Genomic DNA, 24,258 nt, shown 5'->3' with positions numbered 1-24,258 from the left:
GAGGGCAAGGAGCTGGGCCAGAAGAAATGTGTGAGAAGCTTCAGTTTTCTCCAGTGAGCGGAAAAAAACGGATGAGTACTGCTGCCTGGGCAGGCTGAGCGGTCTCAAGGCATGTAAACCCCGCCGTGGTTATTTTTGCTCAGGACTTCAGCAGGAGACGTGACAGCTGTTCCTTGAGCCAGCTGTTTCCTCAGGGACACCTCAGACTTCTCTCCTGCTACCTCAGGACCCCCCTGGTCCAGCCCAGCCCTCCCGAAGGGACCTCTTCACCCCTTTCCCCGGGCCGGTGCCTCAGGGCTCCCCGCCGCTGCGCCCTGGGCCACAATGCCGGGCGGGCCGCGCTGCCCGCGGCGGGAGCCATGACAACGGAGCCGCCTTAGCTCTGCCCCGGGGCTCGCCGCCGCCAGCGGCGGCAGGGCTCTACCTGCAGACTTTTCTCCTCACGCTTTTGCCGGGCGCCGGCAGGGAACCCACCCGGCCCGGGACACGGCGAGCGGCGGCAGGAAGGCAGGCGTCTCCCGGGGCAGGCAGCGAGCGACGCGAAACCCCCACACCTCCTAAGGAGGAGGAGGCAGCCTTCTACCCTCGGGGGCAGCAGAGGGTGACAGGCCAAGCGCGCATGCAGCCTCCCCACCATCGGGGAGCCCCTGTGCCCGCTTCGCTCCGCGCACCCGACAACCCCTCCTGAGCGGCGGCGGCAGAGCCGCCTGCTTTAGCGCGCATGCTCTGCGCGGGCGCCATTTTGGTTGGGGCCGGGAGTTATCCAGCGGGAGCGGCGGCGGAGCTCGCTGGGCCCGGCTCGGAGGCGGCGAGTGGGTGCCCGCTGCGGAGATGGCCAACATTGCGGTGCAGAGAATCAAGCGGGAGTTCAAGGAGGTGCTCAAGAGCGAGGAGGTCAGAGCCTCTCCCCTTAGCCCTGCGCGCCGCCACCACCCTTCCCCGTGTATGTGCATGAGTGTGGGCAGCGAGGGAAGGTGCGGGTGCCCCTCCGGCCTGCGCGGGGACCCCGCTTCCCCCTCAGCCCCACCTCCCCGCCATGGGGGTGGGTCCGTCCCACGGCCTCTGGGAGGGGTATGGCGATTCCCGGGGAGACGGGACCCGCCAGCCGCTTGTGGGGGGGGAAGGAGGGGGCCGCGGAGCCCCTCCCCCAGCGGGCAGCGGGAGCTGCCGGGCGTCCGAGGGGGAAGCGGGACCGGCGGGCCGGGCCCAGGAAGTGTGGCGGCGGCGGCGGCGGCTGCTGCGGCTGCGGGGGGCACGGCCCAGGAGGCTGGCCAGGCAGGCAGGCCTCCGGCAAGGGTCCCCGCCACCCGGTAGCGCGCTGCCAGGCCGGAGGCTGCGGGGCGGGGCCTGCCCGGCTCGGGGCGCCCCCGGACCGAGCTCTCCTGCGTCCCTCCGCGCGCGCGTGAGTGCCGCCGCCCGCGCGCGGCCGGGCCCACGCGCCTCTCGGTCGGGGGGTGGGGGAGGGGCCGCGGGAAGGGGGATGGTGTGAGCGCTCCGTGCAGGTCGGGGGGTGATGGAGCGAACTGGGGGTTGGTGGTCTGACACATTCCCTGTAGCTCATCCCTCCGCTCAGGGCCGGAGGCTGCGGAGCGTGGCTTTAATTAGTTTCTCTTACAGGGTTGCGAGGAGATCCCTATTTATTTAGGTTACTTTAATACAGAACTTCCTTTATCCCACTGCAGGCTTACTCACCTTCAGATGGATGCTTTTAATGCCTCCCTCATTTCAGTCATGTTACCTCCTTTCCTGAACAGTGTGTTCTGAGGTGGTTAGTAAGAGAAGCTGGCCACTTCCAGGGGGACGCGAAAGAAGTTCTGGTCAGTTTAGGGGGTTATATATCGGCGTTTGCAGGGTTACATTAGTACAGATTCTGCTGTGTCTGTGTCTGAGTTGGTGGACGTCAGCCAGATAGGTTTTAATGGTTGTGTCGTCATTGTCGTCCTACTTGGGATGATGTTGCAGGTTAGATGCTTGTGAAATTTTAATGGGAATATGCAACTCCTAAAGCTAGTGTTTTAGAAATCTAGACATATTCACAGAGGAGAAGTCAAGAGGATAATTTCTGAAGGATACTAATGATCTAAAGAAAACATGTTCAGGGCAGCAGTAGTTGATGTGCTTTTAAATTGAGTGTGCTAACAGCATTGTTGCTATGCAGCTTGAACGAGCCCCTAGAAAAATATAAGGGCCTTGTTTTACAGCTGCCTTCAGAGCCCAGGCTGATGGAGCTAAGCTGTTCCACAGTGAACACAGAATTGCCTGTAAACTAGGAGAAATTTCTAGGTGGACACCTTTATACCAAAGCTAGAAAATCTAGACCTTGTACCTCGTATGACAGGCTGGTATTATGGGAACAAAGGAGTCTTTATTTGAAAGTGCTGTCTAAGGCTTCAAGACCCTTTCCCTTTGCTTTATGTAGAAAAAGAAACCGTGATTGGCACAGGTTTTGGGGGAGGTTTATGCTAGATTTTCTTACTGTAAAGGTTGGATCTAGTGAGCTTCAGTGCGTAGACTAAACCGTTTGTTTAGTCTGTGCATTGAAAGGCTTGGTACAGAATGTTGGAAATAAATAATATTGTGAAGTAGCCTTTAAGCTGCCCAGAGCTTCCCAAAAATAAGGCCACAATTGTTATGAAATGAAAATGATGGAATTTTAAAATTACAATGCTGAAGAGTTTGATACTTCTTTTTTCTACCATTAGGAAGCTAAATATGAGTGTTTTACTGATACAGTAGTATGTATAAAATTGGTGTTTACAGACTACACAAATTCCTCTGTCTTGAATGCAAAATTCCAGTGATATTCAATGGTTGTCCAAGTTGCAAGCAAAGTTTTTGTGAATGTTTGTACATTCAGAGGCAGTCAAACTATGGTGTTAATATCACTGAGCATGAAAGCGTATGGAGTAAGATGGTGAATAGGAGTGTTACTAAATACTACAAATCACTGAGAAAAATGTGTTTTTCTGTGTGTTTTGTGTACTTAAATGATTATTAAACTTTTTTTTCTTAAGAAAAGAATTAAAGACAACTTTTTCATGAATGGTGATGCTGAATCTCTTATTTGGAAGTTCCAAGTCCCTCTCCAAAGGCAAGGTGGCTCACAATATCTGCACTTAAATTATTCTTGATTTGAGGCTTTGAGCTACATCTGAACATGAAGAGCAACCACCCCTGTTTCCTTGTATGTGCAATATGAGCACTAATACCAGGGAAAGGGGCAGGCACGCTTGGAAATAATACATAGGAAGTTTATCATTCAGCTGCTTCTAGTGCTCACTTTTGGACTGAAATACAGTGGTGGAACCAGAAATGTGTTTAAAAGGGAGCAGCTGGATGGCACTTAATTCCTCCTGCATTTGAAGTACATATCAGAAGCACCAAATTTCAATTCTAAATATCAGTGAAGAAAGAGTTCTGAAAAGTGTGTTTATCTTTGCAGTGGATAAGGATCTAAGTATTCTTGGTCAAGGATGCAGTGGATCCTTGCTATTCATCTGACAGAGTATACTTTTCGTGTTACTTAGCTCTTTCTATTTCCTTGACTTAAATGGCATTTCTGGGAAATTCCCAAAATGTGTATTTTAGACTACCTTGTTGTTTGGTTTACAGATAAGCTATGAAGGATTTTTTTTTTTTTTTTAAGTTGAGTCTAGTGCTTCTTGCATGTTTTGGAAAAGCATTCTTTTCACAGTTAAGCAAGAGAGATGTATTTGCTCTGCTTCCTTTATTATCTCTACTTTTATTATAAGCCCTACACATTAACTTACAGAGTGGGATATTGTGTATATAGGAGAGTTCCTTGTAACTTTGCATCTCTTTAATACCCGAATTAAATAGATCAAAGTAACAACTATTTCTTTGTCAGGAATGCTCTCCAAAGTATTATAATAAAATAAAACTCTTTACCTTTGTGTGTGGAAAAAGCTTTAAAATTTGAAGGTAGATGAGGTCCTGCATCTTTAACTAAGATGAAGCTGTTAAGTTAGTCTAGGTAATAACTTGACTGGTTAAATATGTGTTAAGGCTACTGTACTGTGCTTGTATTAAAAGTCTAAAATGACTAGGCAGTACATTCGATCATACTTCAAATCCTAGTCTAGGGAAGGCATCAATTGCTCAAATTTATTCTGTCATTTCATTCATCTGTTATCTTGTTGATTTTATGGGCTGAAATTCTAAAGCTTCAGAACATATTTTGAACAAAAGTATGAGGCTACAGTGTGATGGAGAAACCATAAATTGGTGGAGGGAGAGTAGTATCCCACTTCTGATAAGTGGGAGAATGCTTTGGTGAAGATTAACTGATACTATTTCAAAACAGAGTTACTGGAATACTGCAGTGGGTAGCCAATTACCTGCTGTCTGTTTATAAGCAGCTATTTTACGAGAGGAGGAGTCTGGCATTTAACAATGAATAGAAATGTGTTGAAACATCTTGTGGTCACTTAAACACTGATGCTGAGAAGTGGTTGAAATTCACCAGGTATTAAACAATGTGTGACTTGTTTTCATATTTTAATAGAGCATCACTGTTATGCTTTAAGGAAATTACATTATGCTAGCATCGAAGGACTCATTATTAAGTGGCTATCCAGTTTCTTTTATCATGTAGGAATATAAGGTGTTTTCTGGCCATCTATAAGAGGCCAGTAGATTCCTTACAGTGAAACCGCTACTCTGGTATTGAAGGTAACGCGTTGGGAAACATAGCTTCCTCCTAGCAAGAAAAGAGTCGGTATTTCTACCACAGAATGTTCTTTTCTTACAAATATCAAGATACAGGTTTATCTGCATGGGAGGTAAACCCAGATAGAGCTGAGAGTAAATTAAACTTGCTGTAGTTGTGGAATATGAATATCTGCATGAACAGATATCTGAATTGGTAGTTAAAATTTGTAACTTGCTTGAATCCAAAACAGCATTCAAGTAGGGACAGTAGGTTAATGGCAAAGTTGAAGGAAGTGGGTATTTGTTTTGAGGTCTACTGTGAGCTTTTGTGATTTAGAGAAGGAAGGGAGAAGGAAAAGGTAACAGTAGTCTGTCATACTGTGTCCCTTCTTAGGCATTTAAAGTTCTAGTGAGTAGCTCTGGTGTTTGCTATTATCATTGTGTGTAGTGGTCTTATCATTTGCGTCAGTCTACAGTAAGATGCTAAGGGGCATCTCTAAAATTTTCTTGTTGTTTGGAAAAGCTATAAACATTTAATCTTAGGCTCAGAAAAACTTACTTTGTCTTGTTTATATTTGGGCAGTCTTGGGTACTAGAAGTTGAATTCACCAAGGTGTAAACTTTTAGTAGTAATTGTGCTTTAGTATTGCTAGAAGGGCCTGTTGGAAATTACGGATGCTTGTTTTTCTTCCCATTTATCATATAGAGCCAATGCAGATGTGTAAGAACGAGATGTCTTCTGTTATGGCTCCTGAATCAGTGATATTTTATTAAACAGTATCTGTTTTCTGCCAGTATGTATGGTTAACTTTTGGTCTGTAAGAACAGTCAGGCTGAAATTAGTAGTTTTGTGAGTGCAGTGGGACTGTTGTGGTTTAACCCCAGCCAAAAACTTGAAGTACCACACAGCCGCTCACTCACTCCCTGCACTCCTTGTGCGGGACAGGGAGGAGAATTGAGTTGGGTTAAGAACAGTTTAATAATTGAAATAAAGTAAAACAAAATAATAAGTACAACAATAGTAATGAAAAGGGAGATAACAAAAAGAGAGAGTGAAGAATAAAACCCAAGAAAAACAACTAATACACAATACAATTGCTCACTATCCAGTGACTGATACCTAGATGTCCCCAAGCAGGGATTGGTGCCTTCCAGCCAACTGCCCCTGATTTATACACTGAGCATGATGTTTTATGGTCCGGAATATCCCTTTGGCTAATTTGGGTCAGCTGTCCTGTCTCTGCTCCCTCATGGCTTCTTGTGCCCCTTTTCACTGGCAGAGCGTGAGAGGCTGAAAAGTCCTTGATCAGGGTAAGTGCTGCTTAGCAACAACTGGAACATTAGTGTGTTATCAGCTCAAACTAAAGCCAAAACACAGCACTGTACCAGCTACTAGGAATAAAATTCTCTCTATCCCAGCTGAAACCAGGACAACTGTTTGTGTGAATAAAGCTACAGTGTGCCTAGTTAATTAAAAAGTATAAAGTTAAAAAAGGTGTAAAGATGAGAACTTTTGAACTGTCATTATTATGTCGGTACTGATCTCTGTTCAGCCTTTTGGAAGACTTAACGTATAATACAAAAGTGGGGGGAGTGTCAGTGCATTGGAGTGCAGTGCAGGGCTGCTATGCAAAGGGATCTTAGTAGGCTGGAGAAATGAATGGGCTGATGGGAACCTTTCAAAGTTCAGAAGCAGGAGCCAAGTCCTGCTTCTGGGAGGAAAAAGCACTATGCATCAGTACATACAGACTGGTGACTGACTGGAAACAAAGCAGGCTAGGAGGAGACTGCTTGCATGACCTAGTGAAGAGCAAGTTGAACATGATTCAGCAGTGCTTTTGTGGTGAAGAAGCCCTACCACATACTAGGTTGCATTAGCAAGAATGTAGTCAGTGGGTTGACAGCAGTAATTCTTCACCTCTGTTCTGTGCTTATGAGGCCATGTGTGGTGTACTCTGTCCAGTTTGGGACTTCGCAGTTTAGGACATTGGTATGCTGGAGTGAGCCCAGCAGAACACCAAGGTGTTTAAGGGGCTGGAGCACATGTTGTGTGAAGAGAGGATGAGAACTGATGTTAAGGGAACTGTTTGAAGGGACATCTTCCTGTCACCCACAAATACCTGTGGAGAGGCCCTGGAGAAGAGGCCAGGTTTGTGGGCGAAGTGCACAGGGATGGGATGAGGGGCAATAGACACAAGCTGGAACATGGGAAATTCTGATTAGACACTGGGAAAAATTACAATGGTAGTAGTCAAACATTTAAATAGATTGACCAGCAAGATTGTGGCATCTATTCTTGGAGATGCTCAAAATTCAACAAGTTCTTGAGCAACCTCTCATTGGACCTGCTTTGAGCAGGAGGTAGACTAGAGGCCATGCAGGTTTCTTCCTACTTGATTATATATTTCTAGTATGTTTCTTTTTTAATGTTTTTTCTGTTTGTTAAATAAAACATACAGAGAGAGGCTCCAAGACTGTGGCCACACCTGGTAAAACTTTCCCCTGTAAACAAATTGAAGACTTTTAAAGTTGGCTTGTTCCTTTTAGTTCAGAATAGTTTCCTCTATTGTAAGACAATAATGAATCATCTTCCTTTTCAAATTAGAGGCTGAATTTTTCAGGTAGATGCAAAGTTGTCAGGGCTTTTAGGCAAGTTCTGGGTTGGAACCTGAACGTACAGATGAGAGATCTGTAATAACCTCTTTAAGTTGCATTTCTCTGAAATGTTAAGATCATCTCAACTTTGAAATAGTTGTTTGTGAGATCCTTTGTACATTGCCAAAAAGAGTTTTGTCTGCTGTGTATTTTGAGCCATGCCTATGATTTTAGGCAAGACATTTAGACCGGCTTTCTATAATTATATAAAAAGGATACTGAACTACCATTACTATGCATCTTTGGTTTTCATAATTCCATCTATGATGTTTGGTTGTATCTTCCAGTTTGTACTGGAAAATAATTTAGAAAGGATCTGTAGATCTTTGCTTTCAAATGAGTTTGTAAGTCACTTTTTTGGTAACTAAAGAATAGTTGGCTCAAACCAAAATGCATTGACTAGGAAGTTTTTAAGAAAACTGCTTATTATTTTCACTTCTATTATTTTACACCTGTTTAGCTGAACCATGTATCAGTATTTCAAGTTCTATGAATACAATACCATTGCACTTTTAGGATCAGTATCATGTAGATGCTAATAAGCACTGGTATTCATACCACTACTTAAATCTGTGATTCAAAATACTTAACTTACAGTGTTAGTAATCATTTGACCAGACCTATGAGCTGGCCAAGTATTGGTAGTGGGGATATTCATGAAGAGATTGCAGTATCTGTTGCTCATCCTTGTATTCCATTAGTGACATTTTTTCATGTTAACATGTATCCATTTGAGACTGGAGTATAGTAAGTGGCCTACATATCAGTTGACAGAATCTGAAAGATTTTGGGAGTAAGTGGAAAAGGCAGAAAAGACTTGGTCTCCATTTGAGTCAGGGTCATCTGGTTGTCTCTGGTAATCTCTTAAAAACCTGAGGAAAGAGAGTAGTGTCTGGTGACAGGACTGGGTTAGTCAGGTTAGGATTAGAGGCTAGGATGCAGCTGCCAGATGGTACCCCCTGACCACAACTCTTCGTGGACCTAAGGAATAGTAGGAGTGAGCCAATCCTTTCATCTTCCCAGTCTCGCATTCATTCTTCTGTGTTTGTTTCCAGGAGTTTGGCTTTAATAGGACAGAAGTGTACGAGTCCTAAGGTTAGTTCATTTTACTCAGTATGAACTTCAAATAGAGTTAATGTTTTAGCATACTAAATTTGTATTAACAATAAATTGCAAGAAAGTGCTGGTTAACAGTCCAATTCTGAGTTGTCTAATGTTTTTTTGTTTGCATTAAACTTCTTAAGCTAGTGCAGATGCTTAGTGTAGTTCTTAAATTATTCAGCTGTTAAATGGTTTCTAGCTTGTTTCATAATCCTAGTAAGGATAGTTGTCATTACTGTACTTCATCACTTTTACACTAGTAATTGGTGCTGGTATTAAATTGAGAAAATGCTTTCTGGTTAAACTTAATAATTGCAGATTATCTTTTGTCTCAAACTAGGTAAAACTTTGCTGCAATTTAGATAAGGAAAATAAGCAATTTAGTTCTTTTATGGCAAAGAGTGTGAATTTTGAGAAATAGTATTCTATAAGGCACTCTAGGGATGTAGTCCACTTTTGTGCTCCTGACTTATCTAGCCTTTTCCCTTCAGATTGTATCAGTGTTAATACTTGTAATATTTGAATTGGGAGCACTTGAATATGCTTGCCACGAGTACTTAGTAAAATAGCATCTGCATAATAAATTGAGTACATCTGTAAGCATCAAAAGTAACCTTGTTTGAGGACCAGATCTGTGTCTGTTATCTGACATGTAACAGAATTGTACTCTGTTGTCAGACAACAGGCCATGGATTGTTCCTCTTTAGTCAGAATTCTCAGAGTCCGCACAGGAGAGCGATGTGAATATCCCTGGCTACAAAAGGAGCTTCATTTAACGTATGTGCGTTATTGAACCCGCTAAACCACAGTCAGTCATATGGTACAACTCCAATTTGGCTATTCTTAGATATAAGAGAGCTGAGCTAGTACTGTATTACTCTTCTGTCAGGATGCTAATAGGGGCTATCCTGTCTACTTTTGTTGTCACAAAACACTAGAAAACTAATTTGTGTTCATTATTTCAGTATTTCTATTCATTATTAGTCAGTAAGATCAACAGATTCTGGAATATGTTTGTACAGTGTTTTATGAAGCATGTGTGTGTGTAAATCCCAAGCCCACAAATGCAGTAGGCCATGCTTTACCTAAATAGGTAGTTTAGTTCAAGCAAAATATGTATCACTTTTTATTTTTAGTTGAAAGTTAACTGTGAGAAAGTCTTTTTAAGTTTTTGCTGTGTTAGGATGTATTTAAGTGCAGGAGGTTATTGTGAAATAAGGTAGCATGTGCAAATGGAAATCATGGTAGCTGTGTTGTATTTACTCCCCTTCTGGAAACTCGTGGGCCTTCATGGTGTTTAGGTAAGCCCCTCCACTTTGGAATAAGGGTGTCCATATGGGAAGCTAGTACAGAAAAACTGTTCTGAGCTATTTCTGCAAGTCTTCAAGCTCTGGGACTGTGAGTGAATTAGCATAATAAATTTAAAATGAGCTGAATCTTGTGATTCCTTTATATGTAGAATTACTAGCAACCTCAGTAGGGTTGCCTTACAGAATTGACTGCAGTCTGCATCAAATAGTTTTGTGTGTTTATAGAATGGCTAATTCAAAGTATAGTTCAAACTGATTATTAAAGCATACTTTTATCTGCAGGGTTTTCAGTTGTTTTGCATCAAAGACAGAACTGTGCATAAAAGATAAGAAAAATGCATCTTGCATTCCTGCAGAATTGCTTGTTCACTGGGGCTTTCCTGGATGGAATTATCCAGAACAGGAGTTCCTTGCACTGTGCCTATTGTGATGCTGAGTATCTCAGTGGCACTCATTAGGTTCTTGCAGCTCCTGCCCATGATTAATGCTCCTAGGCACTGTAAGAATCTCGCATAGTTAGATGTAGCTTATGAGTGTGTAAGGGCCCTTATCTAGTACGGGAGTGCAGGTTATGCTGGTATGTATGCAGTTTTTATAGCATAGCTTTACCAGTTTAGCCACACTGTCTCTTGATCAGACAAGCCATTATTGTATAACTGTGCTCAGGGCTTATGCCAGCATAGCTGTGTCAGTTATACCTCTGTGTATCCCTGGCTGATGCAACAGTTTTGTTAGAAATAGTTTAGACAGCCACCTAGAGCTGAAGTTTCAGAATTCTTCTTAGTTGCCCTGAAGCAGTGCCAAGAAGCAGTGTCACATTCCTGCTGCAGCCTGGTTTTCCCACTTTTGTGCTCCTTTTCTTACTGGCAATGCTTGTGCTGAGTCAAATCAGCGAGTTGGGTTAAAATGAAAGATAGTTTTAATTCAGATGTTTGCTGTTCAGTTGTGTGAATACTTGCACAAAATCCTGCCTCCTCCTTAACATCAGTTCTACTAGGACCCGGAGGAAAGTAGGACCATGGCAGCTGTTAGACTGGCTTAACTTACCATGGGAGTACAGTCTCCTACATTCTTTTTGTAGAGCGATGTTCTAACAGCTGGATGTTAGTGAGAGTAGGTATTTAGAAACCTTAAAGAAATTGCACTAAAACTTGGTGATGCTCCAGGACCAACTCTTGCAAAATGAAGATGTTTTTAATATTTGAGATGTTTTGTGTGCTGACTGGAAGAAAAAGCCCAATCCCTCTTTGTTCTTGTTTGTAAACACGTGTAATAATCCAGAATTTTAAGGTTGACACAGGTTTAGTCTTTTGTTAAGACATTTTATTGAAGAATCTGATTAAGATGCATTTAATAAATAAAACTGTGATAAATAGGTAAATTCTAGTTTCTGTTACTAGTACTGCGGAATTCACACATTATCCATGATTTTAGCTCTTTAGATACATTAAACTACAAGTTATGAGTTAGTAACATAGTATATTATTCAGTACATGAAAAAAAAAGTAGTATGCAGAAATAACCTTACATATTTTTTACTAAAACGGGCATGACTGCAGAAAATAGATGTGAATACAGTGATACGAAATGGAACATGAAATGTGGAGGAACTTCAAGACTGAAATTGATAGTAGGGCCAAAGAACACGAGAGTGTTTTGAGAAAATGCATTTCTTTACGTTGGCTGTTTCTTATCTAGGAAAACTGCTCTTTAACGTGCTTCAGACAGACTTCTTTTCTCTCTTCTGCTTGCCCTGCCCCAAACATTTGTTTGTTTCGCAGATGAGTGTTGCTCTGTCCTTTATAGGTCAGCAAGAGCGATCTCTGAGAATGTAGATGTGATCTTCTGATCTCAACTGGTAGTGCAGCGCATACTATACTTCATAGCCATGACTGGTGTAATTATGTAACATTTCTCCTTGTCTTCTTAATAACAGCAAGCTCAGGGTCTGGAAATGCACTTGATTCTGTCTTTAAAGCTTGAGTGAGTCTGAAGGAACAGGAAGAACTGTTCCCTCTTGCTTTTGTAGCTCTTTGTGACTACCAGATTTCCCATTTTGCTACAGGACAGCATCCTTCACTTTGCTTCCTAGTAGGGTGATATATCCAGCTTTTTTGCTGTTTTCCCATTTCTTGCAAAGGAGTGAGCTAAGCAGATGCAACATACTTAACTTGAGCTACTCTGGAGTAACAGAGGATTAAGATGGGTAGAGTGTTGGTTTGGAAGGCCAAGGAGATAAGAGGGAGAGGCTGGTAGTTGACTTCTTAGACAGCAGCCTAAGAAGTGAGCTTTTCTTGGGATCCGCTTTCTGGCGTACCAGTGAAGGGGAGAGAACCCAGTCGTTGAAAGAGTTAGTGGTATTGTTGCAAAAGAGTATAAGAAATGTCAGTTATGGCAGAACATTACTTTGAATATTAATCTACAGATTTGCAAGGGATTGGTAAATAGAATAAGAATGAACTTGGGTTTGGTTTTTAGGTTATTAATCTAGATAATTTTTAATGGCATAAACTGCTACTGAAAGATTGCACTTCTCTGCTCAACATTTAGGTTGACTTGGAATACTCATGGCTTTTGTTAAAAAATAGTGTTGCATGAATTTCATTATGATAGTAATCAGATTATCTTTTTCTATCACTCTCTTTAGAGATGTTCATGCCAGATTTTTGTGTATAATAGGATGGTTGTGATTGAATATAAAATGGGGGGGTAGGGTAAGAGGAGTTTTATGAGGCACTAGTAACTTTATAGTACCATAGATTAATTTTGCTAGCATGGCTTCAGAGTAGGGTAAAGTATTTCTTTCTTAATTTGGCTTATCAAATATTGATCCTTATAGCATCAGTACAAAATGTTTGGATGTTCAGAAGTACCTACTTTGCATTTGTAAATCATAGCTGTGTTAAAGAAGCATCTAAATTATTAGATTTTAGATAGATTAGGATGTCTTTATTGCCCATTTAGTGCATAGAGGAATCAAAAAATAATTAAAAAAACCTGAAAGATAAATAAAAAGGGACTTATTTTGTTGTTGGCGCAATTGGGATACAAGTAATTGTAGAAAACATTTTGTTTTCAATGGATGCCCACGCAGGCTGGTGGACTTTGTCCTTGGTTGAGAAAATTCTGGAGAAATTTTTCAAAGTTATTCCTTAATCTTTGTTGAAATCTTGGCATGTATGTTCTGTAATACTTTTCCTTAATGTGTGAGCTTCTGGTCTTAAAGTGCTAAATGGTTACAGAGTTTTAATACTTAGCTGCTTTTATTGTGACTAGACTTGTTTGTTTACAGGCGTCATTGATCATTTATGTGTGTGTCTTTTCAGGTTGGCGTTTTTCTGTTTGTTTGTGGGAGGGATTTAATATACCTACATTTCTAGACTTCTCTATTAATTATTTTCTGTAAAAACAAAGTAAATTAACAGAAAATAGTACTTTCTAGAGCATAAAGTATGTTCCGCTTAAAAAGGAGGAAAATCATGTTGCAGGACCTATGAAATCACAGATAGGAGATAGTGAATTGCTGCATGGAATAGTGGGATTTTTGTGGTTTATCTTTTTTAATGCACAGTTATTCAGAAGTAACCATTGAGTTTTAAACTCAATCTAATTCTGGTAAAAGTAGTGTGGGGTTTGTTTGCATGTTTTTTGTTTTTAGAAATCTTTATTTACCATCTTGGCATTTATACGTGATGATAGTTGATGTGAATTTTGCGTGTGGTATATGAATATTTAAGGTGCAACGTACGCTTAGAACATACAAGCAGTAATTAATTTCGACACTATTCTTTTTTAAGAAAGTAATGTGCAGAATTGAAGCTATTAATACTGCTAATAAATGTAATTTCTTTTCCTTTTTTGTTCTAATCACAACAGTTTAAAATGTAGTATGTATACTGATGGATGCATAGTGGAGAATTTGGCCTGTTAACATTTCTTTGGAGTAATTGTATTATCCAGGGATCAAAGGTCTAATGTTAAGGTGATGTCAGTGGGAAGTAGAGCTAGTTGGTTCTAGAAGAACTTGGAATAGATTTTTTTATTTTTTATTTTTTTTCTGTAGGTGTAGTAGATAGTATTTTGTATGTGGGAAAAATGTTTAGAACAGTGCAGCTTTTATCACCTTGTCCTAATGTGCTTCTGTGATGTCGATGTGTTGTAGTTTTGTCCTGGCTTTCTTCTAGCTCTTTATCTTCAGAAGGAAAACTTTGATTTTTAAGAGTGAAGGTGCTGGCCTAATGAAGAGGATAGTAGACCATGAATAACACATAAATTAAAGAGTTTTTAAAAGGCAGATTGGAGAAGAGAGTAAGAGGTGGTATGGAAGGCTCAGGAAAAGGGGTAGATTAACTGCTGAAAAGAAGGCTGGCCCCTCTAATGAGGACTGTAGACCATGGTGAATAAAAAGAAGAGCTTGTTGTCAACTGAGAATAATATTACAAGGACCAGAGCTGCTCTCTGAAAGTGTTTTAGTAGAAATGGAGAAGATGTATGTGATGAAATCTTCACAGTGGCAGAACTTACTCTTCAAAGTTTCTGCTGGACCAGATTGTGTGTTCTGTACGAGGAAGATACTCACCAGACAATCTACTTCTGGGTTATCTTTTTTAAAGAGGAGGCAGGCAAAGACAAGACAAAATATTACCGATCAATAGCTGTAATAAATACTGTAATAAATGTGATTGAGTGTCTAGTCTTTGGGAGATGCTCATAGGATGACTCTTGAAGGATTGATTCCTTTGGGTGTCTTTTTAGACATAAAGCTTTTGTAATGCATGAGAATGCCTTATATGAATCTTTCACAACTTTTCTGTCTCATGCTTTTAGTTTAATCTCCACAAGGCAGAATAAAATCAGGTAAGCATGACTATAGCAATGCATAGAGTCTCAGCAGCTGGGATGGTCTAGAAGACAGCAAATCTTTTGACTAGAGCCCTAGTGTGAAGCAGGGATGCATTTAAAAGGAAAAAACAGATTTGGATGATCTGACTAGAATACGAATAAAAAAAGATGAGGGAGTGGTGTCATGCATTATGTAATATGCTACATTAACACTCCTTTCTCTGTTTTTTTTCCAGTCTTGATCAAAATCATTTTCAGGTGTGATGATGGGAAGTTCTGCTGGTGTAGTGTTGGGCCTGTAGGTTCCTAGAAAAGGATTTTGGTGTTGATGGAGTGTTTTCATGTTGGCAATAAATGCCAGTAGAAATTATATTGTTAGAGAATTTAAACTGAGATTATGGAAGGAAATGCTGCTAGTGATGGCATGGCTCATATTTCAGGAATTGCTAGCCCAGTGATCTAGTCACCAAATTGTTGCTGAATCAACAGGAGGTGATGCTGTTTTAGACTTCGTGTGGAAGCATAATGAGGTCTTTGTGGAAGAACTGCTTCTGGCAAATCAACTTGTTGTATGAGATCACAAGTTGATTCATAAATTCTGTGCTGAGATCATTGGTGTCAGACACACTTCTGGAAAACTGTGCTGTTGATAACATTTTAGAGACAGCTCAGATGATTATGGTGAAGGCCAGGGGTTTATTCTGTTTGAGCTGCTAAAATTAAGTAGTTGTATCCTATGTGATCCTTATTAAGGGAAAATATTGTAGGAAAATACTCCAGGTTTAATTGGATGAATACTCACTTCAGTACAGTTAAATATTAGTTACTGCTCCAGGGATGAGGGAAAATGCAGGAATTGGCAAGGTCAAGCTGAGTTGCACTTCAAAAAGTCAATCAGAATAGCATGAAAAAGGTTATTGAGTTATGTAAATGAAAACTGCATTTGCTATATAGAAGGCATGGTAGAATTTAAGCAAAATTAAGTTAGTCCTTACACTGAAACAGTGTAATACAGCCTGCCATTTTTCCTAAAGGTAAAGCAAATAAGGGTATGGGCGATAGCTATAGCTGTAGTAATAAGATCAGTTGTCTCAGATGGTAGAACCAGGATCATTGACTCTTGCAAGAAACTGAGCGTAGCAATAGGGGTTTTGTTTGTTTGTTTTTCACCAAATCTATGAAGTCACAAAGGATTTGTTGTGGAAAACAGTGAGTGTGGTACTAACTGAAATTGAATATGAAGGTTGAATATGAACTATCCAAGCTGTTACAGCAGCGTGCAAGGCGCTGAGATAAAGTAAAATGCTAAGTAGAAAATTAAGCAAGCTGCAGCATGTGTTAACCATACATTGTATCCTTGAAATTTATCCCTTTTGCGATTGCTTCAGTCCTCAAGATGGAAAGTTACAGGCTTACTTGCAAAGAACAAGAACTGCTCTCAACTTGGAGCTTGCCAGGTGATGTTGACAGGCGAAGAGCAGGAGAACCTGAATAGGTTTAACAATTGTGAGGCTGTGGAATGAGCTGCCAGTTGGAATAGTGAGAGCAAAAAACTTAAGAGTGGCTGGAAAGCTTGCAAGAGGAATGTGCGTGTGATTGAGTTTGAATTTGGAGAGGGAGTTTCTTGTAGTGCCTGACTCTTGGAGAGGGCTGTCTTGCTGGGACAGTCTGTCCTTCTGCTGCTCAGTATTATAGAAACAAAGCTTTGAAAGAAAACTGTTCAGTTACTTTCTGGTCAGGCAACTTACATGAACAGTAGCAGGAAAGCAAATAAATCTAAAATATGTTTAGAAACATAATTTCATCAGTTCCTTTAACTTCCTTTCTCTGATGTCTTAGCTAATGTCATGAAAGACAACACAAGATCTGATGCTGAGCTTAAAACAAACAAAAAATAGTTTATAGATACAAATTGGTAAAACCACTATTACATTTAGTATTTAACTGTCTTGATTTTGGAGGTGCATGGTGCATTCTTCATTTGCAGCATGGTTGGAATCTGTTTTTTGAAGTGCAGTACTTAAGACTCAGCTGTGCAGTTGCAGGTGCTGCCTCATTTGTGGGGGTTGAAGGCTTTTTACCCAAGTTTAAAAAAAAAATGTGTGTAACTACAGATGTAAAAAGCCCCCAAATCACCATTGGATTAATGTAGTGAAACTTTTAATTAGGGTCTTTTACATAGTGAAACTTAAATTTTTATTCTTCTTTGTATCTGTGTGCATCTCTGGTCAGAGGAGCCCCCTCTTTGGCTGGGAGGACTTAATCTATAGAATATTTACAGGGAGGAAATAGAAACAATCTCACAGCTATTCAGTGAATCCTGCGTCCTTGATGGTTCACATAGTTGATAGCTCCAAGAACCAGTTGATGGCAGCCATCAGCTTTATCTGATTTAACTCTTTTCTCATAGCTGTCAACAGTGGGGTTTACTCTGAGGGAGAAGCATAGCTGCATGGTTTTTTTTTTGATGCAGACCTAGTTGGAACAATTTTAAAGGATCTGGGAAGATGCCTGGAGTTCTTGGAAAAAAATAACAGTGGATTCAGGGAATCTGCATTGCAGTCAGCATCGTATACAGAAGCAGCAGAATAGACAAATCAGTAATTACTCATCTCTAAAAACTTCATGGTATATCTTTATGAAAGGAGATTCTGCTTTGCATCCCCCCCAAAATGTTACTGGCTGGAAGATCTGTATGAATTCCACAAATGCTGCTCACTGGATCTGGAAAGCAGATTCAATGGAATGAGTAGCTCTGGCTAAACACTTCTGAGAATCAGTTTCTGGAAAGCATATGGTTTTTTTCAGTATCAAAACACGGTGTTTTTATTTTGTAGGCAAGTTGATATAGGGTGTGAAAATGTTGAGGAGGTGACAATGAAATGCAAGTGTATAAATAAATTGTACCTTACCCCTAAATATTAAAGATGACATGATCTTGAGCAAGACTACAGTATTCTGTTTAGATCATTGTATTGTTTAAAAATATCAACACTCCATTTGGGGAAGTCTTTCTGTATTCCAGTGAAAGTCATGTCAATTATTAATAAAATTGCTCTAAACAAAAAAACCCATGTGTAACTCGATCAATTTAATGTTATGGTTTAAGATGTGTAGAATTAATATCTGATTGGAAAGATCACAGTTGTCTTAAAATGTAATGGATTTAAAAATATGATTGTAGATACTATATCATTAGGTTGCTTTGCTTACTGTAGTGATAGTGTAAATAATACTGAAATTTCTACTGCTTCCCAAATAGTCTATTTTTAATGAAGTAAATTTCGAACTGGAAGATAGCCATTTAGGTTACTATATTTTTAAATTTAAAATTTTTTATATATATTTTTAAAAAACTATTCTAAAAATTTAAAATACCATATTTTGGGGGAAATCTGTATATAAAATGCTTACTTATGATTCTTTGTTTCTCTGTTTATTTTTAAGACGAGCAAAAATCAAATTAAAGTAGATCTTGTAGATGAGAATTTTACAGAATTAAGAGGAGAAATAGCAGGACCTCCGGACACACCATATGAAGGCAAGTAATGTTTTTGTGTATGCAATCATTGTACACTTCAAATCCTGTGTCTTGAGATGCTTTATTTGTAAAATTAATTTATGACATAAAAATGTAGAGCTGCGTGTTTTAACATAGTCTGATTAAAAAAAAAAAAGAGCTTGGAAAGTATTTGAGTTTAGCATCTGTCTTGCCTGAGGACAGATCTGTTCTACAGGAGGATAGACTATCCTGTATCAAAGGTTAATTTACAGGTGTAAGCTGTGCAGTGTCATTGGTATAATTCTGACTTTTAGTTGTTTGTTTACGGTCTTGACATGACTATTCTTAGCCATGAAGCATCAAGAAACTGAGCTTCAGAATGCAATGTGATTGTACATGTATTTCTGTGATCTAATGTAGTGGTCGTTCAAAAACTTGCTGCATTTTTCTGTCTCAAGGAGAGATGCCATTGCAGGTTGCATTTGGGATTTATCTCATACATCAATGGATCCCAATATGTAATTTATACTGGAGTCAGGACTCTAAAGTAGAACTTCATGTTTTCAAAAATTACCCCTTACTGACTTTCTTGTTTATTAAAGCTGGTATGATGCATCTCTTCAGTCTGAAAAAAGCAAAATAACTTACTACATGTAGAAGTTTTAACCAGTAGCTAATATAGCATACCTTGTTAGAGGTACCAAATTACTCAATAATGCTGGTACCTGTAAATTTTCTGTTTGTATATAATATATAATGGAGCTTGCAGGCACACCTTCTATTCAAGGTCCTTGATGAGGATCTTTGACTTTAAATTTTCTCTTTCTTTTTTTTTTTTTTTTTTTTGTTTACTTGAAATGATGTTTTATTGAGATTTTTCCATGCCAGGTATGTATTTCGACCTGAATGTGACCTTCCAGTAAAAAAACGTCTCAAGGAATGTTACAGGCAAATAGATTGTTTTCTTGGAAATTAAAACAGTTTGCCAAGTTTTCAGTTGCTCTCGTTGCTCCATGCTTTGGAGTTAAGGGTGGGACTTGAGTATTGTCCAGAAACCAGACCTATGCCTATAGGTGTAGGTGTATATGTGTTTGGTGGCTACTGATCAAAGTCTGCTTGTTGCATCTTCACTCAGGAGGACAGGCCTTGTGAGTGCATCTCCAGGCTAGTTGCTGGTGCACCAGCATTGGACTTGGGAGCAGAGAGAGTCTCTCCAGTGCTTACTGCCCAGTCTCCCCTGCTGAGACCTACAGCAGATAAAGGATGAGGAAACAGCCTAACAGAGGCTGAGCAAATTGGGATGGGGTAGGTGTTAGAAGTCGAGGAGAAAGGAAATGAGCCTGAAAGGGAGAGAACAGAAAAGCAGGAGCATCTGTAATGGTAAGGATGCTCCCCTACAGAACTTGAGTCCCAGTGTTCCTCTGCTGTCTAGCGTATAATGGCAGTTCCCTCCCTCCGCCCCCATCCTTCTACTCTCTCTATCCTCATCAGCTGCTAGTATTTAGTTGACAGAAAATGTTGTCCTGAAAGATGATAATTTATTCTGGTTATAGCATGTGCCATCAATCTAAAAGTATGCTGTATACCTAAAATACGTGGTTGTGCTTGTGACCTATTTGGAAGTGGACTATTCTGTAGTAGTATAATAGTTCTGTTGCAGATATAGTTGGTCTTGTGTATATAAGACTTGGTTTTACATGTTAAGATGTTGCAAAATTAAGTACTTGGATACTAGGAAACATCTGAATGGTGTGGGGAGGATGATGTTTTGGGGGGTTTGGTGTTCATTTTTTTTCCATTCAGAGTTAATCCTCCTTGGATGAATTGGTTGGTCATGGCTTGCCATTTTTTTTTTACCCTTCCAGGTCAGCATTACCTTGGATAATAAAATGGATTTTTATTTTTGGAACATGTATTGAGAGTTATTTGAAATGAAAGATATATATTCATGTGTCACAGAAGTTCATGAAGAGGGTAAAAAAAAAGATGTGAATGCCTGTCTGCAGAACTGGGTTCTGTGTGATGCTGGATAATTCAGCTAGACCAAAATTTCAAAAGCCAAGCACTGTGTATGCACATATTCAGCATATCCCGCTAATGAAAATCAGCATTGTATGTTCAGTGTGGAATTTGTTGACTTGAAATGCAAGCGTGCATACTTACCTACATGTGAGGACATTTCATGATGAGGATAAAGTAAATAGCCCTTTTGGGGGCTAAAACTATCATGTATTCTGATTATGTTAGGAATCTCATGGGAAAATAATGTGATCGTATTCTTACTTTAATCTGGAGGGTGTATGCACCAAGGAGCAGAATGGAAGTTACTGGCAGCCCAGTCTCTGGTGTTTCCTGGTACTTGAATAATTTACATTGGAACATTAATATTTCTGTAACATAACTTTCTGCATTTATTCCCTGATGTAATTATGAAGAGCTTGCCAGTGCGTGCAGTTTAAATTTTATAACTAAAGCAGTAATGCATGCTGCATATTACTGGTTGAGCTCTGTCATCTGCAGTCTAAACAATGACACAGCAAGAAGTGATTTATGAAGGAAAGCTAATTAATGTTGCAGTTCAGGTCAGACAATTCTGCGATACGGGAGGGAATTCTAGGACCATTGTGAGGTGACCATAGTTAGGAAGGTATCTGAAAGCAAGCTGCTGTTGCAAAGTTCTTTTATAGGTGGTGTCAGGACATTGGCTAAGTATGACTGAGAAGAAGAATGCCATCTGTTGTTGACAAATAGTGCAGCTTTCATTTTTCTGTCATTTGTGTCAACTCATTGATCAATTATCAGAGTATTGCAAGACAACTTCAATTGAAACATGTTTGCATCCCACATTAAAACTTACATGTTTGGAGTGAGGACCTTTGAAAGTCTAGATTCATGGCTGCTGGGCTTTACATGATTCAAGAGCTTTTCAATAGACAGATTTTTATTATTTGCTTTTTGAACCCTGTATAACAGTGGTATTCATTTCAAGCCAAGCTTGCATGCGAGCCACAGTAACTGCGAAATTTATAATAGAGCAAGTTTTAACTGTTTTTCTTGAAGAAATACCCTAACTCTATTTGTCAGATGTATGCTCCAGTAGGATTACAGAAGGAATGTTCTGCCATTACTGTTTAATTCAATCTCAAGTATTGAATAGCTATGGAAGAGCCACTTGTATGCATACTCCTTTTTAAAAAAATTCTGCCGAAATATTGGCATGCAGAAGGTAGTGTGTAACTCGGTTTCTAAATGTAGTATTAAGGAAATTAATATCCAAATTTGTTCAGTCTAAATCTTCAAGCTTGTATTTTTAACTGTAAACTTGACTGGATGGCAACAGTACTGTAAAAATAATACTACCAACTCATTAGTCCCTGCAATTTTAAAATCTTTTGGACTTGTACATTGCAGGTGGAAAAAAATTGGTGGCTGAATAGCCTGTTATGCAGAAAGTTGTAATTGTCTGTCCTTTAAAGGCGAGTTTTAATGGAAAGCAGAAGAAATGGTAATACCTAAGGGTAGGTTTTATAATACGTTACAGTATGGCATAGCAGTAAAATCATACAGGGACTGGAGAATTTTTGCAATTCAGGAACAGTGTAATAGTTCTGTTTCTTAGGAAAAATTGTTGGTGAATTATGCTTCAATCTAGGCAAAAAGAAAAGCGAACTTACGTAAGGTCCGTTGTTGATATACCGGCCTACAAAAATATTTCACCTGGGCTGTCCTCTAAGCAGGAAAGTGAGCAACTGGATCTTAACTATGATAATTTTATATTTATTGGGCTTTCTTCTGTTGTATTTTGTTACATAATCTCAAGATGCTGTAGTATTGAGGAAAAACAGCTGTAGAATGTAGTATAAAAATACCAAAGTGATATTAACCAATTTCAGGTGTAGTATATTAGACTGAATTACATATTAAAAGTGAGAGGTGGTGTTAGCTGCTGAACTGTATTTTGGCACAGATAAAAAGGTGAAATAGACTATAACTGTTCAGAGTATTCCTTTGAGGGTTTCTTTTCCTTGCATGTGAATCTTGCAGCCTGTATTGAGACTGCTTGAGAGCTGGTTTTGAATACAGTGATTTGCAAAAGAATAAATCACTCTTGAAATCCCAGAGGAAATAGTTTGCAGATACTTCAGCTTTCATTCAAGGAAATTTATGGATTGTAACAAAGCATATTAAAAGGTTTCTTTCTGAAAGAGTAGCAAATGAGGAGAAATACTTTCAGTTTTTATAAAAACTAAATGTCTAAATTGGTGTGTATGTTTTGTTATGCTCTCTTCTTTTTGTCATTAAACTGCTGCCTGGCAAATGATCTTCAGTGGGCAGACAGTCTGAGATTACTGTGTAAAACGGAGGTATTGATAGTAAACTTGAACATTAACAAAATTAGGATTGAAATAGACATAGGTAATGATATGATAACAGGGAGAGAAAACAGAAATGTTCAGGAAAGGGTAGTAGAACATGGTTCTGTCTGCCAAGCTCATGCTATCCTTTATTGAATGCTGTAGTCCTACAGGGTGTATTGTTAGTACTAGTGTATCAAGTGTTTACAGAATTGGAACAGAATTAACTAGTTCAGACAATAATATAGAACATAGTGGAGGTAACGTTGGCTCTGTTTGGTTGTTTTAATTGTTGTTGCTTTTTTTCCCCCCAGATTGTGGGAACTTTTCTTAACTGACTTAGTTGAACATTCTAGAGTTCCAGAAAGCTTAAAATGAAATAGTTATTTTTCAGCTGTAATTTCAGGTGTAATTTGAAGAAGATTTATTGGCATAAGGTATCAAAAAAGAGTCAAAATAATGTAATCTCATGTTCAGAGTGCATGTTCCTGTGGCCTATTGTTGTATCTGTTTGAGGGATACTTGGTTAATATTTTGGTATATTACTAAAATAGAGCATGGAAATTGCAACATTGGGGATGAGAAGCTACAGGAGGATATGCACATTAAATATACATAGGAAATACAGATTCTGATTTGCATAAGCAAATATTACTTTATTATATTGACTTAAATGCATTTCTTAATAAAATATATAGAATTTAGAAGTATCTTCTAGCTAATGTATCTGTTGAAAACCTGTCCATTTAGAAATGTAAGCTTTATTGTCATGTTCTTTTGTTTTGATTTCCAACTTGTTCTTTTGCAGGTGGAAGGTATCAATTAGAGATAAAAATTCCAGAAACGTATCCATTTAATCCTCCTAAGGTACTGTAAACAGTTTTTTGGATATGTAATTCAGCTAACAAGTTGGTTTTGAGCATTCTTATTTCTTTGCTTGTGTGTGTAGTCTCTTTGTATTACCCATATCTTTTTTTTAATTCTCTCTAGGCAGCCACTGGAGCTGCTATATTTACGTAGAAATAATTCAGGATGCATAACTGTATCCAATCAGAAATATTCTCTCGTTATTCCTTGAAGTACAAAGTGGCAAATTCTGGGGAGGAACTTGTGCCTTATTTCGACCCTCATGTAATTTCTTAGTTTTCATATAGTTTACTTGATGTAGAGAGTATGGCTATCCCTCCTTCTCCCCCTCTCTCCCCTCACTCCCATCATCGAAGAAATGCTGTAGTAAATAATTACTGGTTCTTTTAATTTCTTGGGCTCCATAAAGTATATTTAGTAGAGTCTTGGGTCTAACCTATCCATTTTCTAGTAATAATTAAATAGTGATGTGTACGGTTGTGGGACTTGAAGACCCAATAGAGAAATACAGTGGTCTTACTGCAACTTTACTGAGGGAGTGCATAAAACATGCGCATGGATGAGAGACAGAGATAAGCGTGGTAAAGTAACTTATATTTTTTTGCGACTTCCTGCCCTTTCAACTTTACTATGTGTTTCTAGTACTTTAAATTTGTGATTCCACTCCCCTCCTAAATGGATCAATCTTAATAAGTGCATGTGCATCTGTAACTGTGCATTTCTGTGCCCTGATTTAATCCTTTTTTCAGTGGCTTCTGACATATCGGCAGGCTCCTGAGTCGTCTGACTCAGCTTCTTGATAGGTTTTCTGTTTGCCTGAAAGGTGTCTTTGAACTAAGAATGTCCTAGATCTTGATAATTTTTGCCCTGATATGTGATACTAGGAGGGAACTGGGGAAAAGGAGGAAGGGAGAGGTGCCTGTAGCTCCTTGGCTTTTTTCCTTTGAATGATTTC

General features: G+C 39.4%; 1 protein-coding gene across 2 annotated transcripts in view; it reads left to right on the top strand.

Annotated features, from left to right (window-relative positions):
- The first annotated feature begins 376 nt into the window (after positions 1–376).
- Positions 377–24,258, top strand: part of UBE2K (ubiquitin conjugating enzyme E2 K) — a 40,443-nt gene continuing 16,561 nt past the window's right edge. Inside the window, exons 1-4 of one of the 2 annotated variants that reach the window (XM_065698721.1) lie at positions 377–894; positions 8,382–8,421; positions 18,027–18,120; positions 23,245–23,303. In XM_065698721.1, coding sequence (XP_065554793.1) covers positions 722–894; positions 8,382–8,421; positions 18,027–18,120; positions 23,245–23,303 — 366 coding nt within the window. In that variant the 5' untranslated portion in view covers positions 377–721. The remainder of the gene's footprint in view (positions 895–8,381; positions 8,422–18,026; positions 18,121–23,244; positions 23,304–24,258) is intronic. The other variant, XM_065698729.1, reaches the window with a different exon arrangement.

This window comes from Lathamus discolor, chromosome 1, assembly GCF_037157495.1.
Source record: "Lathamus discolor isolate bLatDis1 chromosome 1, bLatDis1.hap1, whole genome shotgun sequence".
Classification (NCBI taxonomy): Eukaryota; Metazoa; Chordata; class Aves; order Psittaciformes; family Psittacidae; genus Lathamus; species Lathamus discolor.
Note: the sequence above shows the minus strand (reverse complement) of the source record. Positions and strands in the feature narration are given on the sequence as shown.